General features: G+C 39.8%; 1 protein-coding gene across 1 annotated transcript in view; it reads right to left on the bottom strand.

Moving 5' to 3' along the window:
- The window catches only part of CDKL5 (cyclin dependent kinase like 5), a 198,420-nt gene that overhangs the window by 24,188 nt on the left and 151,319 nt on the right, over nt 1-22,913 (bottom strand). Inside the window, exons 11-15 of the mRNA XM_003791877.3 lie at nt 17,977-18,057; nt 12,096-12,247; nt 5,958-6,924; nt 1,468-1,569; nt 1,077-1,182 (exon numbers count right to left, since the gene is read on the bottom strand). Coding sequence (XP_003791925.1) covers nt 1,077-1,182; nt 1,468-1,569; nt 5,958-6,924; nt 12,096-12,247; nt 17,977-18,057 — 1,408 coding nt within the window. The remainder of the gene's footprint in view (nt 1-1,076; nt 1,183-1,467; nt 1,570-5,957; nt 6,925-12,095; nt 12,248-17,976; nt 18,058-22,913) is intronic.

Genomic DNA, 22,913 nt, shown 5'->3' with positions numbered 1-22,913 from the left:
AATGTCTCCTGAGTTCACACAACCCCAAAGCATCGGTTTTAGTTATCTGTTAGATATCAAAGTACATTTCTAAGGCTGAGCAAATACACTTGGAATTTTACTTTCATTCAATCAACAGATATTTATGAAACTGTGCCAAGCAATGTGCTAGTCAATGGGAACAAAAAGAAGAAAAGATGAAGAGAACTGAGTATCTCTGAGGGGCTCACAACCTGCAAGAGGCATGCAACCAACAACCAGTGCAAGGTGCTCAGCGCTCTGTGAGAGGCAGAGACAAGGTGCCACGGAAGAAAAGGCTTTACTTTGTCAGGGATGGGCAGGGAAGTCCCAGCAAGGGGGATTAATGCAAGTTCACAGGCTGAGCACCAGAGAGACTGGGGGTGGAGGGCATGTGAAGGGAGCAGTTAGAGATGACGGCTAGTGCCAAACCATGGAAAGTCTGGAACACCATCCTAGAGAATTCAGGTTTTGTCCTGATGCCAATGGGAAGCCACCAAAGGCCTCTCAAAAGGTGAGACAGAGGGGAGTAGTGGGGGTAACAGATTACTTTGCTCTATGTTTTTCCCCCCATAGCACTTAGCACCTTTTATTGCTTTCTATAATTATTACATTTACTATTGTGGTCTCTTTTCCCAAGAATTTGAGTTCCATGAGGATGGAGATCTTTGGCTGTCTTGTTTACTGACACACTTTAAGCTAGATCAGTGTCAGGCATGCGGGTAACATCGATAAATATTTTATGAGTTGATCCAATAAATGAATGGCATGGTAAGAACAGCTTCAGAATGATCATTCAGTGACTGTTTTGATGGGTACCTTGGAGATAGGGAGACCAGTTAAGAGGCTACTCAGGGAGCCCAGTCAGAAGCCAGGAGGGCCTGAACTTAGGCAGTGGGACATGAGGCAGAGAGAAGAACTGCTGGAAGGTGACGGCATAGGTGAGAACACTTCTAGCTTGAAGTTAGTCAAAACAGTGACAATAACGTGCCCCGCCAATGCGGTAGGGGGCCCTGGCAGGAGGTGTAATGAGATGAGAGGAGAGAAGGGATCCTGGTGAATGTCAGAGGCAGGCTTACCTCTATAAAAGCTACCAACTCTCCTTGGAACAGGATCATTGTACAGATGTCTATTTTCTTTGGGGGCTGTGCCATCATCAGAATGTGGGTCATGATACACTCCACCCTGAGGCAGGAAACAAATTTAGAAGAGTTAAACCATAGACTGATGACAAGGACAATGTTGCCTATGAACTTAGAACAGTGCCTAATCAATCTATAATTTACTTAATGATCTGTTTAAAAGAAAACGCAGGATTATGTCATGAGAAAAACTACTTACTTTATAAACCAGTTCAACTTATTTGTGGGAGATTGGGTGTGAATATGTTTTAAAAGCTAGCCTATAATGATATTGAATGAACAGTTTTTAGAGACATTGTAAAATGTAGCAACTCTGAAGAATTCAGACCTCGGTCTTCTGACGAGTGTGGAAAGAGGAGGTGCCATCTCTAGAGGACTCTTTGACAGATGATCTCGCCACAGTCATCTCTGGAGGGAGTTGTTCTCCAGGCTGCAAGTCAAATTTAAAAGGATTTATAAGAGCATCCCATTCCTAAAGATGAAAATCATAGTCTTTATTTGGTACAACTAAAACCTTAACCAGCTAAAATAAAAAATGTTAGTTGGCTAAAATACAAATTGTCCCACAAAAGAGTGAATCATCTGATGAATATAAAATAAGTCAAATTTCCCACAAATGGAAAGTGAAATTCTCATTAAAGTTAAGGCAAGCAGGGAATAAGTCAGCCTGAAAATAGTTTGATTAATTATTAAAAATAACAAAAAAAATGACCTGATATCTAGACAGTCATTGCCATTGCTCTGAGTAGCACTCTGATTAGGGTTTCCATCAGTTAATCCAAAATATCTCTAGCAGATTTTAAGCTGAGTTTTCTAAAAAGAACTGTGCAGATCCAAAATTATTTTGCAGGAAGGACTTATATGGCAGATTCAGATGGAACAAATGAATTTTGAATGTATTGAGGAATAAAATAAGTCATCAATAATTTTTGTTTTCAAATTCCCTGACTACTATAGTTTACGTGCTTAAATTCTCAATCTTTTCAAGGATAACACTTAAGTTTCATGTGTTTTCTTAGGCATAATCAGGACAGTGCTCATCTTCAGAGATGCTACCATTACCTATCTAAGGAAGTGAGTCACAAGCTAAGAACAGTACTTGGTCACAATGGTGTTCACTGAGGGGAAAAAATATAGCATTTTCTACTCTTAGAAAAAAAGAGTAAGGAACAAAATTACCAAATCATTAAGAGTTAGCTGCATTGCACAGCTGTATATTACACACAGAAAGAGTATTAGCCCAAGCCTACTCGATATATATCAAGAATATTTTATTTTTTTGTTGTTGAGACAGAGTCCTACCCTATGCCCCAAGCAGAGTACAATGGCGTCATAGCTTACTGGAACCTCAGACTCGGGCTATGAGCATCTCACTGCCTCAGCTGCTGGGATTATAGGTGCTTGCTGTGGTGCTTGGATGGGTTTTTCCATTTTTTTAGGAGTCAGGGTCTCACTCTCACTCAGGCACGTCTTGAACTCCTGAGCTCAAGCAATTCTCCCTCCTCAGTCTCCCAGTGCTGGAATTACAGGCATGAGCCACCATGACCCGCTCAAAAATATTTTATTTAAAATTTAAAGTACAATCCTCTTTTTTTACCTCACTCCCCAAATATATTCTGAGGAAGGAGTTTGGGTAGGAATTCATCCAATGTAGCATTTTTTCTTTCTACTTTATGACAAGATCTCACTTAAGTTTAATCACCTGTATCCTTTCAAAGTTCTCTAGAAAAGTATTTTATGAAAATAAACTTTTAGGATCTAACCTAAACTCAGTAAGAATCCCCATGCTTTTGAAAGTGGCCATGATATCTTGCATGAGTGATTTCCAAGACTTACTCATAGCTTTAGTTACTTTTCAAGCTTTCTGTCACCTTTGTGCCTTTAAAATTGTATTTTCTTGCAGCTCAACCCTCTATCTCGTGAACTGGACATAAATTCAGTAACATTCTGACCTGTGTTTAGCCTACAGTAATTGTTTATAAATTGCTTAGGGCCACCTTGTTTATAAAAATCATTTTTCTGGAATTCTCAGACAGCTATCATTTGACCTTTTTCTAAGTTAAACAGCTTATTGTTTTTCTTACTTTTCTGTTTTACACTATGTGGAATGCTAGCACTCTTCACCCGGCTTTGACCTCCATCTCCTAAAGGCAGCTGCCAGGCTGGAAGCACTAGAGGTTCTCTTCTCTCTACAGGGACTCCTCTGCCCATCCCTACGACTTTCCCCATGGCCTTTGCAAATGTATACCTCCTGCCCTCTCCTTTCTTGTGGATACTACACCATCTTTGCAACCTCTTAAAGCACCCCTCTTCCTATGGGCCCAAGGTCACTTCAAGCTCAACATGTCAGCAAGATATGGCGGAAGAGCCTTGGGACCTGGAGACGGGCTCACAATCCCAGCCCCACCATGAACTAGTTGGGTAGACTTGGGTGAGGTTCAGCCAACCCTCTCTGAGCCTCAGCACGTCCACCTGTGAAATGAAGGTTAAAAAAACTCTGTCTTCTACTTCAAACAGGAGCTCCTGGGGGGAAAAAAACCTTGAAGTCTTCCTTTTTCCTATATTCAATCCTTCAATTCACAAATCTTGTTTCCTACTTGTGAGATATCTTTAAGATACACTCTGTTTTCTCACTGGCTCTGACTTAATCCCAAACATACTCTCCTCACCTCTTGCTTGGATTATGGCAAAAGCCACTCCAAATCTTGCATTTTTCACTCCAGCAATGTGGAACAAGCTGTACCTCACAAAGCATGCCATGCTATTGCCTTCCCTCTTTTTCCAATGCTCTTTTCTTTCCTCTCCTCAAGCCTCTTTTCTGACACTGTCCTCACTTTTTCTACAACCCTCCTAGAAGTCCCTGCTCAGATGCCACTTCCTAAGCCCCCTTTGACACATAGGTATGCTTCTAGCATACCAGCTGGAATGCAACCTCACAGCATCAGAACAACTTCATCTGCTGGCAAGTGTGTCTGGCCAGCCCACATGCTCAAGAGGGCAGGGGCCCTACTGTTTTCATCTTTCTAACTAGATTCTCTCGTGGTGCCTAGTCTAGGACCTGTCCGAACATACCTTAACTCTTTAGCCAAAGCATGCTTATGCATTTTAGCCCAGACAGATCAAGACTTTTAATTGCCCCTACAAGCATTTCTAACTGCTCTGGCTCACAATGACCTCTCTCTATTCTCAACTATTTATAACCATTGCCATATTACTTTGGGACTTAATTATTTCATTGTTATCACATAAAATTTAACCTTTCCTGAGAGAATATAAGTTTCTTAAGAGCAAAGAACCCTCTCCAACTCTTTTGAGCACCTGAGAACACCCGGCATAGCTAAGGTGTTCAATGTCTAAGTAAAAGCGCTACCATTGCTGAAGTAGCAGCAGTAACTCAAATTTGCTAGACATTTACTTTGTGCCAGGCACTGGACACAGGGCTTTCTACATGAAATCGTGAAAATATTATTTTTAAAATGTGCTCTGTTGTGAGAACATTACCTCTTTTAAAAAGGTTAGTATCGGTTCTAGAGCCTGATGACCAGTAAGATGAAGTGCCATTCTAAAAATACTGCCTTAAGATTTAAAAATAGGCTCGGCGCCTATAGGTCAACCGGCTAAGGCGCCAGCCACGTACACCTAAGGTGGCAGGTTTGAATCCCCAGCCCGGACCCGCCAAACAACAATGATGGCTGCAACCAAAAAATAGCCGGGCGTTGTGGCGGGCGCCTGTGGTCCCAGCTACTTGGGAGGCTGAGGCAGGAGACTCGCTTGAGCCCAGGAGTTGGAGGTTGCTGTGAGCTGTAATGCCATGGCACTCTACCCAGGGGGACAGCTTGAGGCTCTGTCTCAAAAAAAAAAAAAATAACCTGAAAGACTGAAAATTAACATTTACCCTGGCCTGAAGTTAAATTCATCTATAGTTCTGGATGAACTAAGAACTTGTACATTCAGTTAAGATACTGAATAAGGTATTAGCAAAAAGTTTTGATTGTAGCAAAGGTGGTTTGGAAAGATTAAAGAAAATCCCCATAAATTCACATTGAATTTTGAGAAAACTAAAAACTAGCCCATATAGCTGATGAGTTTTGTAATAATCAAAATGGGACTCTCTCAACAAGATGTGCCAGAAAAGGACAGTTAAGAAAGGAAGTGTTACCAACAACAAACCCTTGAGTGGCTAATAGTTGATCTAAATCATTTTTTAAAATTATTATTTTTTTATTGTTGGGGATTCATTGAGGGTACACAGAACCAGGTTATGCTGGTTGCTTTTGTTAGATAAGGGCCCTCTTGTAATTGTGTCCTGCCCCCAAAAGGTGTACCACACCCCTTATCCTCCCCTCCCTCCTTCCCTTTCTCAGCTCTCCCATGCTTTTTTCTGAGACAGAATTTCAATCTGTCATCTTGGTGGAGTACCATGGCATCATCATAGTTCAAAGCAACTTCAAATTCTTGGGATCAAGTGATCCTCCTGCCTCAGCCTTCCAAGTAGCTGGGACTACAGGTGCCCCCCTCCCAATGCCCGACTAGTTTTTCTATTTTTTTGTTTGTTTAATGAAGATGGGGTCTCGGTCTTGCTCAGGCTGGTCTCAAACTCCTGAGCTTAAGCAATCCACCCACGTGGGCCTCCCAGAGAGCTCAGATTATAGGAGTAAGCCATCATGCCTGGCCCTAAATAATTTTTCAGAACCAGAGACTAGGACACGTATTGCTTTCCTAAATGCAGTAGGGAAAATTACAGATGATCTTATTCATATCCCTTATACCACCTCCCCCTAATGAGCCACCAGAACTAGACAAGGTGCTAAATTGTACCTGGGGTGATAAGAGTTGCAAGCTGTTGGCTCTGGCTGCCATCCCTTGCCCTATGCTCAAGCTTCCATCCAAGCCTTTGGCTCTCACTTTGTCCCGAGTCACATACATGGAATGCCTGTGAGGACGCTGCTGAGAAGAGAAGGGGCTGGTATAGCCTAGTCCATAAGAAAAGGATTCATGAGGTGTAGACAGTGAATGGGAGTGGCTGCTGTCTATGTGTTCGGGCAGCTTCAACTCCTCCATCGTTTTAGAATGCCTGGTTGTAGTTCGTCGTGAGTCCAGAGTACCCTCATTCCGGTTATTTCTCCCTGAAGGGCTGAGCAAAGTTCTCGTGTCGCTGTGCCTGGTAGGAGTTGGGCTGGTGGGAGAGTTCAAGTCCAAGCAGCTCGATGGGAAGTACCTACTGGTGTTGGACTCTGTGATTTGGGCTCTGGCTTCGGAAAGGTTGCTCACGGACTTGGAGTCACTCAGTGCCCCGTGGCTTTTGGCCTTGGTCCTGTAGGAGGGACTCCTAGAAGACTGGGGGATAGTGTCGATATAGCTATGCCGGCTCTGCTTTTCAGTCGGCTGTAGTGTCCCAGCTTTGCTCTGAGAGCTTTCCATAAATGAATGTCGGTTCTGCTGAGATCTGCTGCTTGACTTGAGGTACTTCGTGCCTGGGCCTTCCGAAGGCTTTGTGTCGATATTAAAATCAAACTCTGTCTTTGACTTGGCTTCTTTTGGGCTGAGAAGGTGTGGCAAGTTATTGTTGGTGAGATCTTTGCTGGTAGGCCCAGGCTGGGTGCCCGCTTGGTACGTTTTGGTATGCATCGGGCTAAGGGTAGCTCCGGCAAGGTTTCCATTTAGGAAGCTTTCATTGGCAGGGAGACCTTCATCAGCCCTGGGCAGGCCCACGCTCAGGTTCTGGATGTCTTTGCTATTAGATCTGTGGTGAGACTGCAAAGCGGCACCTTTGCTGGCTTGGTTTCTACGTTAAAAGCAAAAGAAGTGTATCAGTTTCCCTCAATGGCAGACACATGAAAAGCATCATGTTAAAAAGAAAAGAACATACACTCAAAATACCCCAAAGACTAAAAAATTAACTCTCTCAAGGATGTGCCTACCAATAACAAGTAATCCATCAATAAGACAAAGTCACCACAACAAAGTGCTGGCCTCGATGAAGTTACTCCAGCATCCTTAAGTGCTTGGCTAACTTGCTATCAACACTGATAATCTGGAAAAACATGCTTCCACTATGTTGGTGCTCACGTGAGTGTTATAGGAAGCCCGCTAAGAAGAAGAGTGCTGAGCTGCAGACACAATCTTTATAACTCTTATGTCTGCCTGAATGGCAAAAGACAGCATTTAGACTTGAAGGTTACTGTGTTCCTCAAACTTCATTTTTATTTGTGAAACTCATAGTCTGCTTCAGAGATACACAGTCACAGCACACACACACAGACACTAATGTCTTTCTTGTCTTTGGAGTATACAAAGAATGAGAGTTCTAGCAATTTATTCAATAAAAGGAAAATAAATGTAAACTTTCCAGGGAGGTTTGCTAGAAAACAATGATGAATAATGTTTATATTTTGGAGAAGTAGCAATTACTTGGGGCTCTGCAGTTATCTCCTTATACACTAAACAGGAACGTGCCACTAACTGTAGAGACACCTCCGTGTGCACTCAACAAAAACCTTGTACTATGCTGGTTCACAGGGATCTGAAAGTGCTACTTTCTCTCCAAAAGACACTATTCTCTTCTTCATTTCATTATTTCTAACCAACTGAGACTTTCTTTAGGACTTAAAGCTTCCTTTCCTGCTTGATATAAAATACAAAATATAAATTCAAAGGAAAACCTTGTCCTCTGTTTAAAAGCTGAAACTGACAACATAACAAGGTCAGTTTGTTCTCCTGTAACTATTAAAAGGACCAGCTGTAGCTTGGGATAGGTTAGAATGTTTAAAAATGAAAAATGAATTATACAGTTCTCTTTTTACTAGGCATTCAGAGAATTTTGCTGCAAATCTTGCTATTGCTAAAGATGGTTTGATTTGGGAGAGTTCTGTTCCTGTCACACTAATTGGAAGAAAGGTTATTTTTTTTTTTTTCACGTAGAATAGTAATGATGAAACCATGCCTTCCCATTTTCCCCATGAGAATCAGAGTGCTCTGTCTGGCATTAGATAATGTAAGGGCCCTTTTTCTATCCTACCTTTCATATGGTCATCTCTGCCAGAAAGCTACCTTGGAGTATCAAAAAATATCTGATATCAAGCAAGCCTACAACATTGTGGAGGGCCTCATCTCCTAATTGCATGTGCTAACCTCTCCCAACTAGGTCATTAGAATTGCAGCATTAAATTAAGGACACAAATATGAGCTAACTAAATGGCAAACCTCATATCTATGAGGAAATTACAAAGAAAAGTTTCACTTTCTGTTAAATGATGTCAAAAGAATCTATCTTCAAATCAACAGTCTCTGTATCCTAAAGGCATCAAGTTTTAAACCATTAGAGTTGTTTGTCAGCTTATATCTTGATGACAAAAATATCTCAGGAACTTTTCAAACTCAAATGATGAGAGTCTCATCCTCAAATGTATCTAAGCATGTGGGTTATTCTCCATTTGCCAATCTCCAATCCAGTCTGCATCCTTCTCTGCCCAGACCTGGGCCTTAGGAGCCCAATGCAGCATGCGGACTGCCTCACCCAGCCTCTCTAGCCTGCTAACTTCCGGTTGGGTTTAGCAGCGGATGGCATCATAGGACAAGAGGAGGAAGAGACTGGGGATGTCCTCCCTGCTCCTACCTGGCACTGGCACCCTGACTCAGACTATAGCTGTTTCCCTGCAGAAGACGGCTTCCACGGGGTGACGCCTCCTTCCCAGCTTCAGCTCTCTTTGAACTCCTGGGACCCCATTTGTTCCCTTTTCCCCTTCGGGCTTAGAGATGGCAATGGCAGGGATATAATACATGCAGATGCTGGGAAATCTCCTAAGCTCACAACCAGAAAGGGACAGAGAGCAGCAAAGTCAGCTGGTAGAGCTTTTGGAACTGTCAGAAACACTGCTGTCAATGTGCAGCACAAACCTACATGTGATCTTTGGAAGAAAATATTCAGAGAACCAGAGAGACAACTTCTAACATGAAAAGGGAGGCTACAAATTTAAGGTAGAAACATTTGTCAAAGCTGTAGGTTTTCCATAAATGTACAAAGAGTCTAAAGTGCTATTCTTAGCATTTCTGTCTCAGGATTAATTGGAAGCCATTGAGCTCTGCGCATACTTCCTACGTAGAAAAGGCATCACATTATCTTCAGACTGGAGCTCTGCCAAAGCACAACAATAAAAAAACAGCTTTGAAAATTCCATAGATCTCTTTGACACACAACTGTGAGGAATCTGTGTTAAACTGCCAACTGCTAAAAAAATTTATATATAAACCCTTCTTAAACGGTCGGCTGGATAGATAATGTACTTAGTTTTAAAAGCAAACATCAAAGATGCAAAGCTTCTTTTTTGGTGGGGAAGGCGGGCAAAGCAGGACTGGTGAGCGTGGCTGTGTGGGACAGCTGAAGTACCACCATACCATGTGCAAGGTGAGCTCAGCCTTAGGAGAGCCTGAAGGGGGCTAAGTAAGGCAAGTCTACTGCCTCTCCAGAAAAGAATCTGGAAGACAGGGTGTGTGCCAGTGGGTTTGTCTCCAGGAATAGGCAGGGGAGTGTGTACGTGGCAACCAATGTGATATGGTGCTGGGAAGTCTGAGAGAGCCATAGTTTGTACTGAGATCCAACAGGAATTACTGTCCTTAACATAAAGAACTTCCTTGGAATAAGCATGGACCATAGACAAGTGTGGTGAGAAAGATGCATGTAAAACACAGTACGATCATTCCTAGAAAAACCATTTAGGACTTTTTCTTTAGTATATTAAATAGAATGTCAAGATCTGAAAATGAATTCTTCTAGAGGTTTTTATTTACTTCTAATTTCTATCTACATCTACTTTAAAAGAGGACTTGGGAGGACTCCTCAAAGACCCTTATAAATCTGGTCTCTTCTGTATTCTCTGAAAACACCATCACCATACACATCCTCCTTAAAAGATCCCTAGAGAAGTTTCCCAAGGGGAGCCTCAGGTCACCCTGGTTAATTGCTACAACTATCTCAAGGAGTCAGTAGAAGACAAATAAATAGGCTCCCGTTCAAGGCACAGGCTTTATACTGATCACTACAGCACAAACCAAAAACCACCTGAACTGGGAGGGACACCAAAGAAGACACAGGAATAATCTGAACCTCCTAAATGAAAAGGAACAACTGAAGCCCCAGGTAAAGCAACAACAAACAACTGAAGCCCCAGGGAAAGCTGAAAATGGTCTATAAGGTCTGAAGGGAAACAGTAACTGGAACCCATCATTTTAAAGAGCAGTGAATAGCAATAGCTCTAAACACAATCATACTAGCATAGTTAAGGAGAGTCAATACAAGATGAATGGCTACCACCAATTTATGGATGCTCTCCCAGACCTAAACAGTACAGGTCTTGAGCTTCTCAAATTCCAATCTATTAAAAATTGTTCTACCTGGAGAGAAAATTAGGGGGTGAGAGACAGGAGAGAAAATTCATATTCAAAAAGTTTCATATTAAGAATGCCTATTTTAGGGTAGCACCTGTGGCTCAAAGGAGTAGGGCGCCAGCCCCATATGCCAGAGGTGGCGGGTTCAAACCCAGCCCCGGTCAAAAAACTGAAAAAAAAAAAAAAAAGAATGGCTATTTTTGACTGGGCATGGTGGCTCACGCCTGTGGTCCTAGCACTCTGGGAGGATGAGGCAGGTGGATTGTCTGAGCTCACAGGTTCAAGACCAACCTGAGCAAGAGAGAGACCCCATCTCTAAAAATACCCAGGCGTTGCGGCAGGTGCCTGTAGTCCCAGCTACTCAGAAGGTTAAGGCAAGAGAATTGCTTGAGCCCAAGAATTTGAGGTTGCTATGAGCTATGACACCATGACACTTTACTGAGGGTGACAAAGTAAGACTCTGTCTCAAAAAAAAAAAATTACTGTTTTCTACTTCTATTCTACTAGTAGATAAGAAAAACTCTTTCCTATTTCATATAACTTAACAAGCCCAGATGACAAGATCTCCTTTTTGGGAGATGAAGACAGAGAGACTGTGACTAGGACACTGTCCTCCTATACACATGGCCAGCAGAATCCAGAAATAGCAGGTCTGAAAGACAGCCTGATTGTACAGTCCAATCCCGTGTGTGTGTTCTTCAGGAAATACGCTTTTAAAAATATTTTGCTGAAAATCATATTTAAAAAGCACTCTTTTAATCACCATCTTTACTATTTCCATGTTTTTTTTTTTTGAGACAGAGCCTCAAGCTGTCGCCCTGGGTAGAGCGCTGTAGCATCACAGCTCACAGCAACCTCCAACTCCTGGGCTCAAGCGAGTCTCCTGCCTCTGCCTCCCAAGTAGCTGGGACCACAGGCGCCGCCCACAACACCCCGCTATTTTTTGGTTGCAACCATCATTGTTGTTGTTTGGCAGGCCGGGCTGGATTTGAACCCGCCACCTTAGGTGTATGTGGCTGGTGCCTTAGCCCCTTGATCCACAGGCGCCGAGCCTATTTCCATGTTTTTATAAAAAATTAATTTCTCAATTCTATGATTAAAAAGAGCAACAAAAGCACAAGACCCTTCTCTGTACAGCCAGACCCAAGCGGTTCAGTTGCAAACGTTATCCTAGGTACCCTTCTACCCACCTGTGTTTGGCATCCTTTTCTTCCTCCAGGAGTACCTTGCCCTCCCCCATCTTTTTTTTTTCCCCTCCAGAAATCACCCCTGGTTACATCTGCACAGAATCGTCCAGCTCTTGAGGTTGTAAACCCTCTTAAATGCTAATCCAGTGCTACCTTGCTGGGGGAATGCAGAGGTTTCCATAATATACTTATTAAAGAGAAAGTCTTTAAGACCTATGCGACTCCTTAATTGTGGTTCTGAATCATGCAATAAGCATGAGGAAGATATTTTTGAATAAAGAGGGCTTTCCTTCTTTTCTCTAATTGTATCATTTAAGCAGCCACCTCCTCCACCTACTCGTAAGACCAGCACTGCATCTATACTTCCTTGAAAGGTAATATTTACCTATTAGACAAGGTGCTGCTTTCCACATGATAAGGTTTTCTTTTTGTTGACCTTGAAGGGGAACGATCCAGAAGTCTCTGGGTTTGAAATGTAGGGTGATTCAAACACTGTTCTGTCAAATATCTGTCAGCTGGGTCCAATTTCAGTAAATTCTTAGGAAATAAAGTTTAGGATTAGAAAGAACATAACAAAGTCACATTTAAATTCTATAATAATAAAAGCCTTATATTTTTCCTTACAAAAGAAATACATGGTCATTACAGAACATCTAGCAAACACAGTTGTAAGGGAAAAAAATCCCCCCAAAACGCCCATCTAAAGCACCCATAATCTCCCCATTGTTGTCCTCTTGGTTTATATCCTCCCAGCCCTTTTTCTGAATGCCATATATATACATTTTTTCTTTCATAAAATCTGACTCATATTATACATACAAGTTTTGTATCCTGCAGTTTTTACTTGCTAATCAAAACATTTTTACAACACAAACATTTTAAACATATTTTTAGTAAGTACATATTCACACGGACGAATACATGAACATACATTCTTCATCTTTTTCTTGTCCCCCAGATACCAGTCCCCGCCCCTTCCTGGAGGGGTCCAGTTCCTTGTGCATCCTTCCATAGGTATTCTGTACATATCACTATCTCCTCCTTTTATTATACACATATAGTACTGTATGCAGAATTGTCTGCACTTAGCTTTCTTCTCATGTGGCGTAAGATCTGAAGAGATCATTCCATATCAGTAAAGAGCCTCAACTCCGTATTATTTTTGTTGTATTGAGGTTTTTGGATTTTTTTAAATTCCCTATTCATGGTTGGTTAAATCTGCAGATACATAACCTGTAGATATGGAGGGCGAACTGTATTTCAACTGTGGGTAAAACCAATGAAAATGAAATGTATTTGTGAACAACCTTAGTTTGTTTTTAGCTTAAGAATAAACATTCAAGTTCTTTCCCCTTCTATTATCATGAACAATGCAGTGGAAATAACTTTACAGTATGTTTTAAAATGACCATATAGAAGTTTGTGGTATGGCTATACCATGCTTTACTTAACCAGCCTCCTACTGTTGGACATTTAGATGGCAGCCACTTTTCACTATTTTAATTAATGCTGTGATGAACACCCCAAATCTTTGCATACATCCATGATCCCTTTTACGGGATAAACTCCTAAACTTTTAAGGCTTCTTATTTTACATGCTGCCATATTACCCCCCAGGAAGGTTGTCTCAAATTATATTTCTGTCAACAATTGTATGAGTCAACCAATTTCCTGCAACCCTCATCAACAATAGGTATTCTTATTTTTAGTACTTATTTTCTGGATCTATCTTTATTTATTTGCAAGTGTTCTTTTTTTTTTTTTTTTTTTTTTGAGACGGAGCCTCAAGCTATTCCCCTAGGCAGAGTGCCATGGCATCACGCTCACAGCAACCTCCAACTCCTGGGCTCAAGCGAGTCTCCTGCCTCAGCCTCCCAAGTAGCTGGGACTACAGGCGCCCGCCACAATGCCTGGCCATTTTTTGGTTGCTGCCATCATTGTTGTTTGGCGGGCCCGGGCTGGGGATTCGAACCTGCCACCTTAGGTGTATGTGGCTGGCGCCTTAGCTGTTTGAGCCACAGGCGCCGAGCCAATTTTGCAAGTGTTCTTTATCCATTAAGGTTTGTTTTATGTTGCACATGTAAGATTCTTTACAACTAAAACTTTTTTTCCAATATTATTTATTAGTAATTAGACAGTATTTTAAAAGGTAAATTATTAAAACTAATTTTTATTTACAAATCGAGCAAATATGTAAAGAAACATAACCTACCACAAAGCAATAGAGCACAATAAAATTTTACTTTTTGACTCACTGCCCATTCTTCCTCATAGGAAAGGACAAGTGTAAAATTCCAGCACTCACAAATCCACCTCTAGCTCATTTTTATTGGTTTTGCCTACAGTTAATCTCTTTGTGACCCACTCACAAAACAATGAGAGCAAACAAATATTTGCTCCAAATAAGCCAGACTTCAATTTCAGACATCTATCTCCAACCTAGCACTACAAAAATTTGAATTCTGATCCTACCATGTATTGAAATACAGTTGGCCCTCTGTATCTGCAGGTTACAAATCTGCAGATTGAAGCATCAGTAGACACATAAATAAATAAATCTAAAAACCTCACTATAACAAAAATAATACAAATAAAAGAACAACACAGTGTAACAACTATAGGATTTACAGTATATTAGGTGTTAAGTCATCTAGAGAGGATTTAAAGTACACAGGAAGATGTGCATACATTATATGCAAATATTGTACCATTTTATATAAAATACTCAAGCATTTATGGATTTTGGTATCTAAGGGAGGGTTCTAGAACCAGTCCCCTAAGGATACATATGAACAGCAGTATTCTCTTTGGGTTGAAACTTCTGGTTATTGAAACTCAAAGCACTGATTACATGCAAGTGAAACTGACATTCATGTTGATTTATATAATTCTGAAATTATCTCAATTCTTTTTTCTTCCTTATTATAGAACAAAAACTGTGGCAGTGCATAAAATGATTTTATTCTCACTGGCAGTTAGAACACTTAACATCAAAACAATTTTGGTCAGGCATGGTGACTTATGTTTGTAATCTCAGCACTTCGGTAGGCTGAGATGGGAGGACTGCTTGAGCCCAGGAGTTTGAAACCAGTCTGGGTAACACAGCCAGATTCCATTTCTACAAAAACCAAAAATAATTAGCGAGAGACATTGTGCACATAGACCTAGCTATTCAGACTCTTGAGCCAAAAAGATAGTTTGAGCCCAGGATTTGGAGACTGCAGTGAGCTACGATGGTGCTGCTGCACTCTAGCCTAGGTAACAGAGTGAGACCTTGTCTTAAAATAAATAAATAAGAAAGAAAGAAAGAAAATAAAGAGAAGTAAAAAAATGACTTCAACTGTGAGATATTATCAAACAAAGGAGGTGGCCCTTGAGTCATCTTTTAAATTAGAAATACATATAACCTTTCAGAAGTATTTATTACCATTAGTGCTATTTTACTTGATAGCAACTGCAGAAATGACTGTACAAAGAGCTACTTTATGACTATAGCTATTAATTTTCAAATTACTTGAAAGGATGAGGCCATTTTTTCTTATTTTATTATTATTTTTTAAGATAGAGTCTCACTTTGTCACCTCCACTCTTGGGCTCAAGCGATTCTCTTGCCTCAGCCTCCTGAGTGGCTGGGACTACAAGTGCTCGCCACAATGCCTCTATTTTTAGATGCGGGGTCTCGCTCTGGCTCAGGCTGGTCTCGAACCTGTGAGCTCAGGCAATCTACCCGCCTCAGCCTCCCAGAGTGCTAGGATTATAGGCATGAGCCACCCTGCCCAGCAAAGGATGCCATCATTATGAAGAAAGCATGAAACTTAGTTGACAGTCTTTAAAACTCAGTATTTGGAAGAAAAAATAAAAACATAATTTTTTTTTAAATAGACACTCTGTAACCCAGGCTGGAGTGCAGTGACATGATCATAGCTCACTGCAGCCTTAAACTCCCAGGCTCAAATAACGCTTCTACCTCAGCCTCTTGAGTAGCTGAGACTACAGGTGCATGTCTCCATGCACAACTAAGTTTTAAATATTTTTGGAGAGATGGTGTTTTACTATGTTGCCCAGGCCAGTCTAACTCCTGGGCTCAAGCCATGCTCCTGCCTCAGCCTCCCAGATGTGAGCTGCCATATCCAGATTAGAATTTTTTGAAAGTTAAAATAGAGACCATATAATTATTGTTGTTATTCTTAAAGTTATTAAGAATGGTATTAATATTAAAATTATTAATATTATTGGCTTGAATTAATTCCAGTGACTTGTATCCCCACTAAAATGGCTGATGTGAATAGATATAGGAAAAGATGGCCATTTTACATATTTATATCTGGACATAACTATCAAGGCAACTTTAGAGAATGGCAAAGAGAATTATTGCTTCATGAAAGGATAATTGGTGCTTTTCATCTTTCAAATTCATTTTCAATAATAGCTAAAAGACAAAAGGAATGATTCTTCTTATATAACATTCAATAATAACAAGGCAGTATTAATCTTTGGTGACAGAAGTCAGAATTGTGCATGGCAGGGCTGGGGAAGAATAGGGGTATAAAGCCTGGAAGGGGTCATAGGAAAGCTTCCAAGGTGTTAATAATTCTCTTATTTCTCCATCTGAGTAGGGTTATACAAACAGGTTTACATTATAAAAATTAACTGAGATATAGACAATTTGTATACCTTCTTAATGTACATTTCAATAAAAATACTTAATGTTAAAGAAATCTGATGGGAAATATATTAAACAAATAGGAATCAGAATGTTTAACTTCCAAACTGGTAGAAGCAAAGAGAGACTCAGGTTATCTGTTTTTACCTGTGCTAGATATCAGTGCTGGCTTTTTAATCAGGTACCACACTGATGCTCGGTAATTATATTTGGTAATGATCTAACAAAAAAGTTCAACTGTTTTTAACTAAAAAAAGATAAAAGGCAAAAAATATGAAATTGTATTTAATTCCGTTTCTCTACTTTATTCTACTTACATTTTAAGTGACCAATTACTAAGGTAATTACCAATTACTAAGATCAGTAAGTACTGACTGTGTAAAAGAGCATATTGAAAAAAATCTAACTAATTTAAGTGATAATTTATGCCTAATTAAACTGAAAGAGCTTTGAGAATTCTTTTTCTTGGGTAGTATTTCTCAATCTATGTTCAGAAGAACACTAATGCTTTAGAGTTTTATAAAGAACAGTATTTAGTATTTAATTAAATTTGGGAAATGTTGGGTGAGACAGAAACTCTTCTTTACTGTGGGATTTCTGAAAGCCTTTATAGGTTAATGAATATTGTGAATCTTTACAAAAGGTTAAATGGTATATGGCCTTTCTCAAAGGTTACACCCCCCCCCTTTCCCCCATCTCCACCCCTACACCTGTTCACACTGTGTTCCCTGGAACAGAGATTAACACAGTTTAAAGCATAGCAAAATTCTGAGAATGCTGCTCAGAAATTGCCAGCTGTGCTAAGTGTGCCTTGTAAAGCCTCTATGTGCAGCGTAACCTCCACTGATTTTGATGGTTGACTGAATGGGCGTAAAATAAAACACTATTATTAACAAGTGTTCTTTGAGGGTCTGCTATCAAAAAACCAACATTTGCTTATTTATGCACTGGCTGGCTGCAGTAAAAGCTGAAGAAATATGAAAAATAGTTCTCACTTGAGGGGCTGTCTGTCTACTGGGGCAGAAAAACCTGAATAAAGACATCTGAGATTCTGCTTTTAACAGTGCAGAGCAGGAAGATTTGTGGATGGCGAGGTTAGCAGGAGGAGGAATACTCAGGCCACCATAACAGCAGTGATCTTGGTTATATTTAAGATAGAGCCAGAAAAAGTCTAGGAGAGAAGCGACCAAGTCAGAAAAAGTTAAGTTCACTGATCTGTATAGACTATGGGAGGCCATAAATACCACATAAAAAATGTAATGGAATCATCTGTTCTTTCAACATTAATTTTAAGGTTTGTTTTAAAACCGTATGCCTGAGCAGCTCTTGAGTGCTAATGGATATTTGTTATTCTGCTTATTTTAGGAAAGTAATTTAGGGATCTTATGGTCCTGCCTAGATGGATTATGACAATATCAGATCCTGTTGAAATTTTACATAAATTACCTTTATGCCTTTTAACATGACATAGTCCCCCGTTAGTCATCATTATATTCTTCTAACAAAATATTTCATTCATAAAAGCAGGCTGTGGTCACATGTAGACACGAGAGGATCCACAAACCAAAAGACATTTTGAACAGGTAATATCAACTTGTCCTACCTTCATAAGGTCAAGCAGAATACTATTTAAAATTCCAAGATATCTTCTCTCCAATGACTGAGGATGGTTAACAGCTGGAAACTGCAAGAACAACACAATAGTAAAGCTAGCATTTGAGGAGGGATGTGTGTGCATTGCTTATGAGTGTTACAGAAGAAAGCAGAGCAGAAGTTAATCCCCTACTATTAATCCAAGTCCAATTCTTATTTTTAGATTACTTTTGGTGTCTATGTATTTTAAATATGGATTAATAGGACTGGGTACTGAATAATAGGGAAACTGACAGGTGGAAGATAATACTTAAATCTAGGCAGACAAAATACTGAGGAATGAAAAGGAAATAAAATAAAATAATTTGAAACTGTACCTTACAATTTATAGAATATTGTCTGCTTATACAATCAGTTCTAATATAGTGCATACGGAATTTGCTTGTATACAGTAATTGGGGGATTGGAAAGAGGGATACGATATCAGATAGCATTCTTACACTTTTTCTACAACATATTATTTATTCCTGAAAATAGAGAAATAAAAAAAGAAAAAAAGGCAGTGAGTGGCCAGTACCTAAAAAGTCACTGCAAAGTAGAAAGAGTGAATTCAGATATATGTCCTATTATTGCTTTTAATATAATCTTGGAATGATCTGTTTTCAAATCCCTCCTTTTTGTAAGCTGGAACACAGAGAAGACCAAACATAGGCTCCTAAGTTAAAAAATGCATTTTTAAACAAAATGGGTGGCAGGGGTCAAGCTTATTTAGATGTTCTATCCTCCCCTCTGCCTACTCACATTCTGCAGTATTTCAGGGGATATTAAAACTGATATCTCTAAATATGCTAAATAAGTGGATGGGAGGACTAATTATGTAGTAAAATTTCAAACAAGGACTTTAAAGAGTGATTATGACATCATTCCTACACTGTGTTTGGTATGGCAGTAGACACAGACTTTGGGTAAAACCTAAGGGGTGTGGAATCTGTGGCCTTAAGGAAACTGGTCTTCCTGGTCCTTCAAGTGCAGCCTTTTGACTAAATCCAAATTTTACATAACAAATCCTTTCATTAAAAGAGGTGCAGCAGAGAAAGATGAAGCTTTTCTTGCCTCCTTTGGTGCTTAAGAAAGAACAATCTTGAAATCAGAAGGCTGCAAGTTCCCCACCCCCAAAATGAACCCATAGGGTAATATTTGAACTGGGTTTTGAGAGGTAAGAAAAATATGATGACAGAGAAAAGTAGGACAGCCCCTTCCAGATAGAGGAAAAGAAGAAATAACATGAACTTAACACAGATGCACAGGCAATAACTTAAAACTGGTTTCTGGGGGAAGTGACGCAATGTGAGGCATTTTAGATATTATTATTATTCCTATTTTAGAGATGAAGAAGATGACAATCAGAAAGTTCAAATAACTGGTTCAAGGCAAGTTATATAATTAAAAAGCAGTAGAACTAGTGTTTGTACCCAATCCTGTGATCCAAACCCACACTCTTTCTAAACCTAGGTGCCTCTCCTAAGGGAAGTTTCTTTTGATGTTTTTAGAGCATTAAATATCAGCCCAAAGAGAGAGACACCTACCATACTGTGATAAAAGATGCTATACTGGTATGTTTTAATTAATACCATGTATTTTGCTTATGAGATCTATTTTACGCTACTGGATATCCTCCACTCTTGTTTTTTCCAGGAGTAACGTTTCATTAATAAAATTAATGCTGAAAGTTAAAAAGTATTAGAAATATTACAATAAAAAATGACCAAGTAAACTAACTTTAAAAAATTAATTTATGTGCTTTTCAATGACATCTACTATTCTGAGATCATTCAAGAAAACAGCCAAAACTCAAGCACAGAAATTTAAAGTATATCCCAATCAATAGTTTATTTTGTTTTCTTTCTTAATTGCTTGGCCGATACAATATAGTGAGAATGCCTCTGTAGTGAATAACATGTGCCAGGTACTGGCCTGGGCAGTTTACATATAACATTTCATCTTTACACCAATCAAATCTGGCAGGACTTCTGTTATCATTTTACACAAGAAGAAACAAAAGTACAAGATGGTGAAATAACTTCCTGAGGTCATTCAAGTAGTCAGTATGGAACCAGGCTGTGAACCCCAGTAGTCTAACTCCAGAGCTCATGCCCTACTTATATATATGAGATATCAATTATTACCTTTTCCCCCAAGGAACACTAAAAAAGGGACTTCAAGGGGGGTGGCATAGGAAAATCTGGCCTGCTGATCCAAGAAGTCTGGAGAGCCCATAGAATGTGTATATGAAGTAACCTAGGTAACCAATAACCAATAGAAAGAGAGCATCAATGACCAATAGGAAAGGGCAATACTGCCTGCAGGTGCTGAGAGGCCAATGAAAGACTTGTGACCAATTTCAGATGGAGAGGGTAGTTATATCACCCTCCGGCTTTTGTATCTCAGTCTCCCTCACCTTTTCTCCTTCAAGAGAGGGACCCCCCCTTCCAACTCTCTTTGGAAGTATGCTAAACTTTATCTTTGTTCTTCCTAAATATAATCTCTCTTTGTTACCCTGAAACTTGTGTAGGTTACCTTTACTTTTCATCCACACTGCTTCTGCCACTTCAGTTTTATTTTCAGTTTCCACTCACTTTTGCTTTCAATTACCACTGTGCCTCAGTTGAACATTCTAGCTCAGCCAAGCAATCAAACCAGGTCAACTAGGTTCAGAGAACTGGGACCCCCAGCCCCCAACATTTCCAAATAACGTAAGCAACGTCTTGTGGATTTTCCCATCTCTACACCATTGAATCCAAATGCACATCACACCAGACTGGTTACTGGTGAGCCTGTGGTTCACAGTAGCTATAGTGTACACACCTTATATGCTTAGCTATCTGTCCCAGACATTCTCAAGTAATATCATAAAGGAAAATTTCCCTCACAATATGTTATAAAGCCTCCAAAGAGATTAATGTAATTTAGTTAAAATACCACAAAGACTTTCAGACCAAAAAGTAAAAGTACTAAGGTTTATAAAAGCCAAAGTGTCATGAAAGCAGCAATTTCCCTTAAGGACATTTATAAGCAACATCATCATATGTTAGCTAGCATTTTAGAGGTAATATTGTTTAGTGAGGACTGTGAACAAAAAGAACCACAGGGAAAGATATCCTTTGTGTGGCCTATCAAATCCAAATGCCATTTATTCTTCAATATCCATTTCAAGTTTCAAATGCTCCATAAAACCTTCTCTAATAAATCTCCAACCATGATTTCTAGCTTTCCAGAACCTCTGACATTCTTCATGGTCTAAACCATATTGAGATATATTAGAATACAATAAAGAACATAGTACTTTATTATATACCATGCTTTCTTATAAATTATATTGTTTTCTGATTATTTCATGGATGAAAACCTTAACTCTTCAGCTAGTTTATAAGTTATAAAGGCAAAGTACCATACCAGATCTGTTTATTCTTGCTTCAGAGAATCTAGCATAGAGCTTCAATAACCAGATCAAGAGCAAGTCAGCCGGCAAACCAAGCTTAATATTCCAGCAGTTAATGTTAAAATCCTGAGGGTGGATATTTAATCATGCAATACTATTCAACCTAGCAGTCACTATTCTAGGTGGGCTGCAAATGAAATGGTGAACATTACAGTTTATTTCCTCAAGGAATTCAGTAGTCCAGTGTATATGCATATTTGCAAATAGCTACTTCAAGGAGAATACAATGGGTACTACAAAAGAGATACTGAGCAGAGTGCTTGGAATAGTGTAAAGGGCTTCATGGAGACAGGACTTTTGGCCTGAGTGTGGGGGAGAGAGGAAGAGAGGGAAGTAGGTTAAGTTTGGGGAACATTATAGAAATGAAAATGAAGACTACAGAAGCAACATGTCAAGGAAATGGTTAGAGGTTCAATGTGGCTGAAGAGGCAGAGGATGGAAAAGGTGAAGATGAAAAAGAATTTAAACTTCATTAGCAATCCTGCAGAGATTTTTAAACAAAAGGGGGATAGAATTAAGTGTGCAATTTGAGAAATGTGAAAAGACTGAAGCAAAGAGGGAATGTTAGAGAGAGCAGTTTGGAAGCCGTTATCAACAGTTAGGTAAAGGTGACAAAGTGAAAGAAGCATCAGAGATGAGAGAGAGAAATGGAATATATTGAGTCTGAATGCTGATAATACAGATTTGGTTCAGTTGTTCCTCGAATGTTTAGTGAATGCCTACTAGATATGCTAGGTGTTAGATGCTGGAAATATAGTGAAAAGGGGGAACTTACATTCTAGGAGGGGAGGACAAGATAGTTAACAAACAAGTAAACAAGTAGCCAAAATAATCCCATACTTGGATAAATGCTATGATAGAAAAAAGAAGGGTGCTATGGCAGAGAGAGACTAGGAAGGAGATGGGGACACCATGCGGGGCAGCCAAAGAGAAGGGGCATTCTCTGAGTTCAGATTTACAGAATAAGAAGGGGCCACACAACGGCAACACCTTCCGGAGAGGAAGCTGTAAGTCCCAAATCTGTGAAGCTGGAAACACTCTGGAATGTTTGTAGAGGCCAAAGAACAAGAAAAGCAAGTGTGGTAAGAATCTGGAGAGGGAGTGGAATGAAGATAGGTATGAGATGACCTCAGGGAGCCACAAGGGCCTGGATCAGGCAAGGCTGCATGAGCCATGGCAATGAGTATAGATTGACCCTTGGTGAAATAGGAATTCATTAATTATGACCAACATTATTTATGAATACAACAGATTTTCCTTTCTGCTAGACTGAGGGCAAGTTGTACTGGTCCTCACATTTTCAACGTCTAGTATGACAAATGTTCAATAAAGTTGAACTAACCTGCTGAACCATATCTGCTTTTTGCAGCCTCATTAATGGTCAGAATTTGGTGAATTTTGGCTTTTAAAAGCAAAAATAAAGGAAGAAGAGACAAACTTGCCTGAGG

The sequence above is a fragment of the Otolemur garnettii genome, unplaced genomic scaffold, assembly GCF_000181295.1.
Source record: "Otolemur garnettii isolate 467f Iridium unplaced genomic scaffold, OtoGar3 scaffold00051, whole genome shotgun sequence".
NCBI lineage: Eukaryota > Metazoa > Chordata > Mammalia > Primates > Galagidae > Otolemur > Otolemur garnettii.
This window is presented reverse-complemented; position numbering and strand designations above follow the sequence as displayed.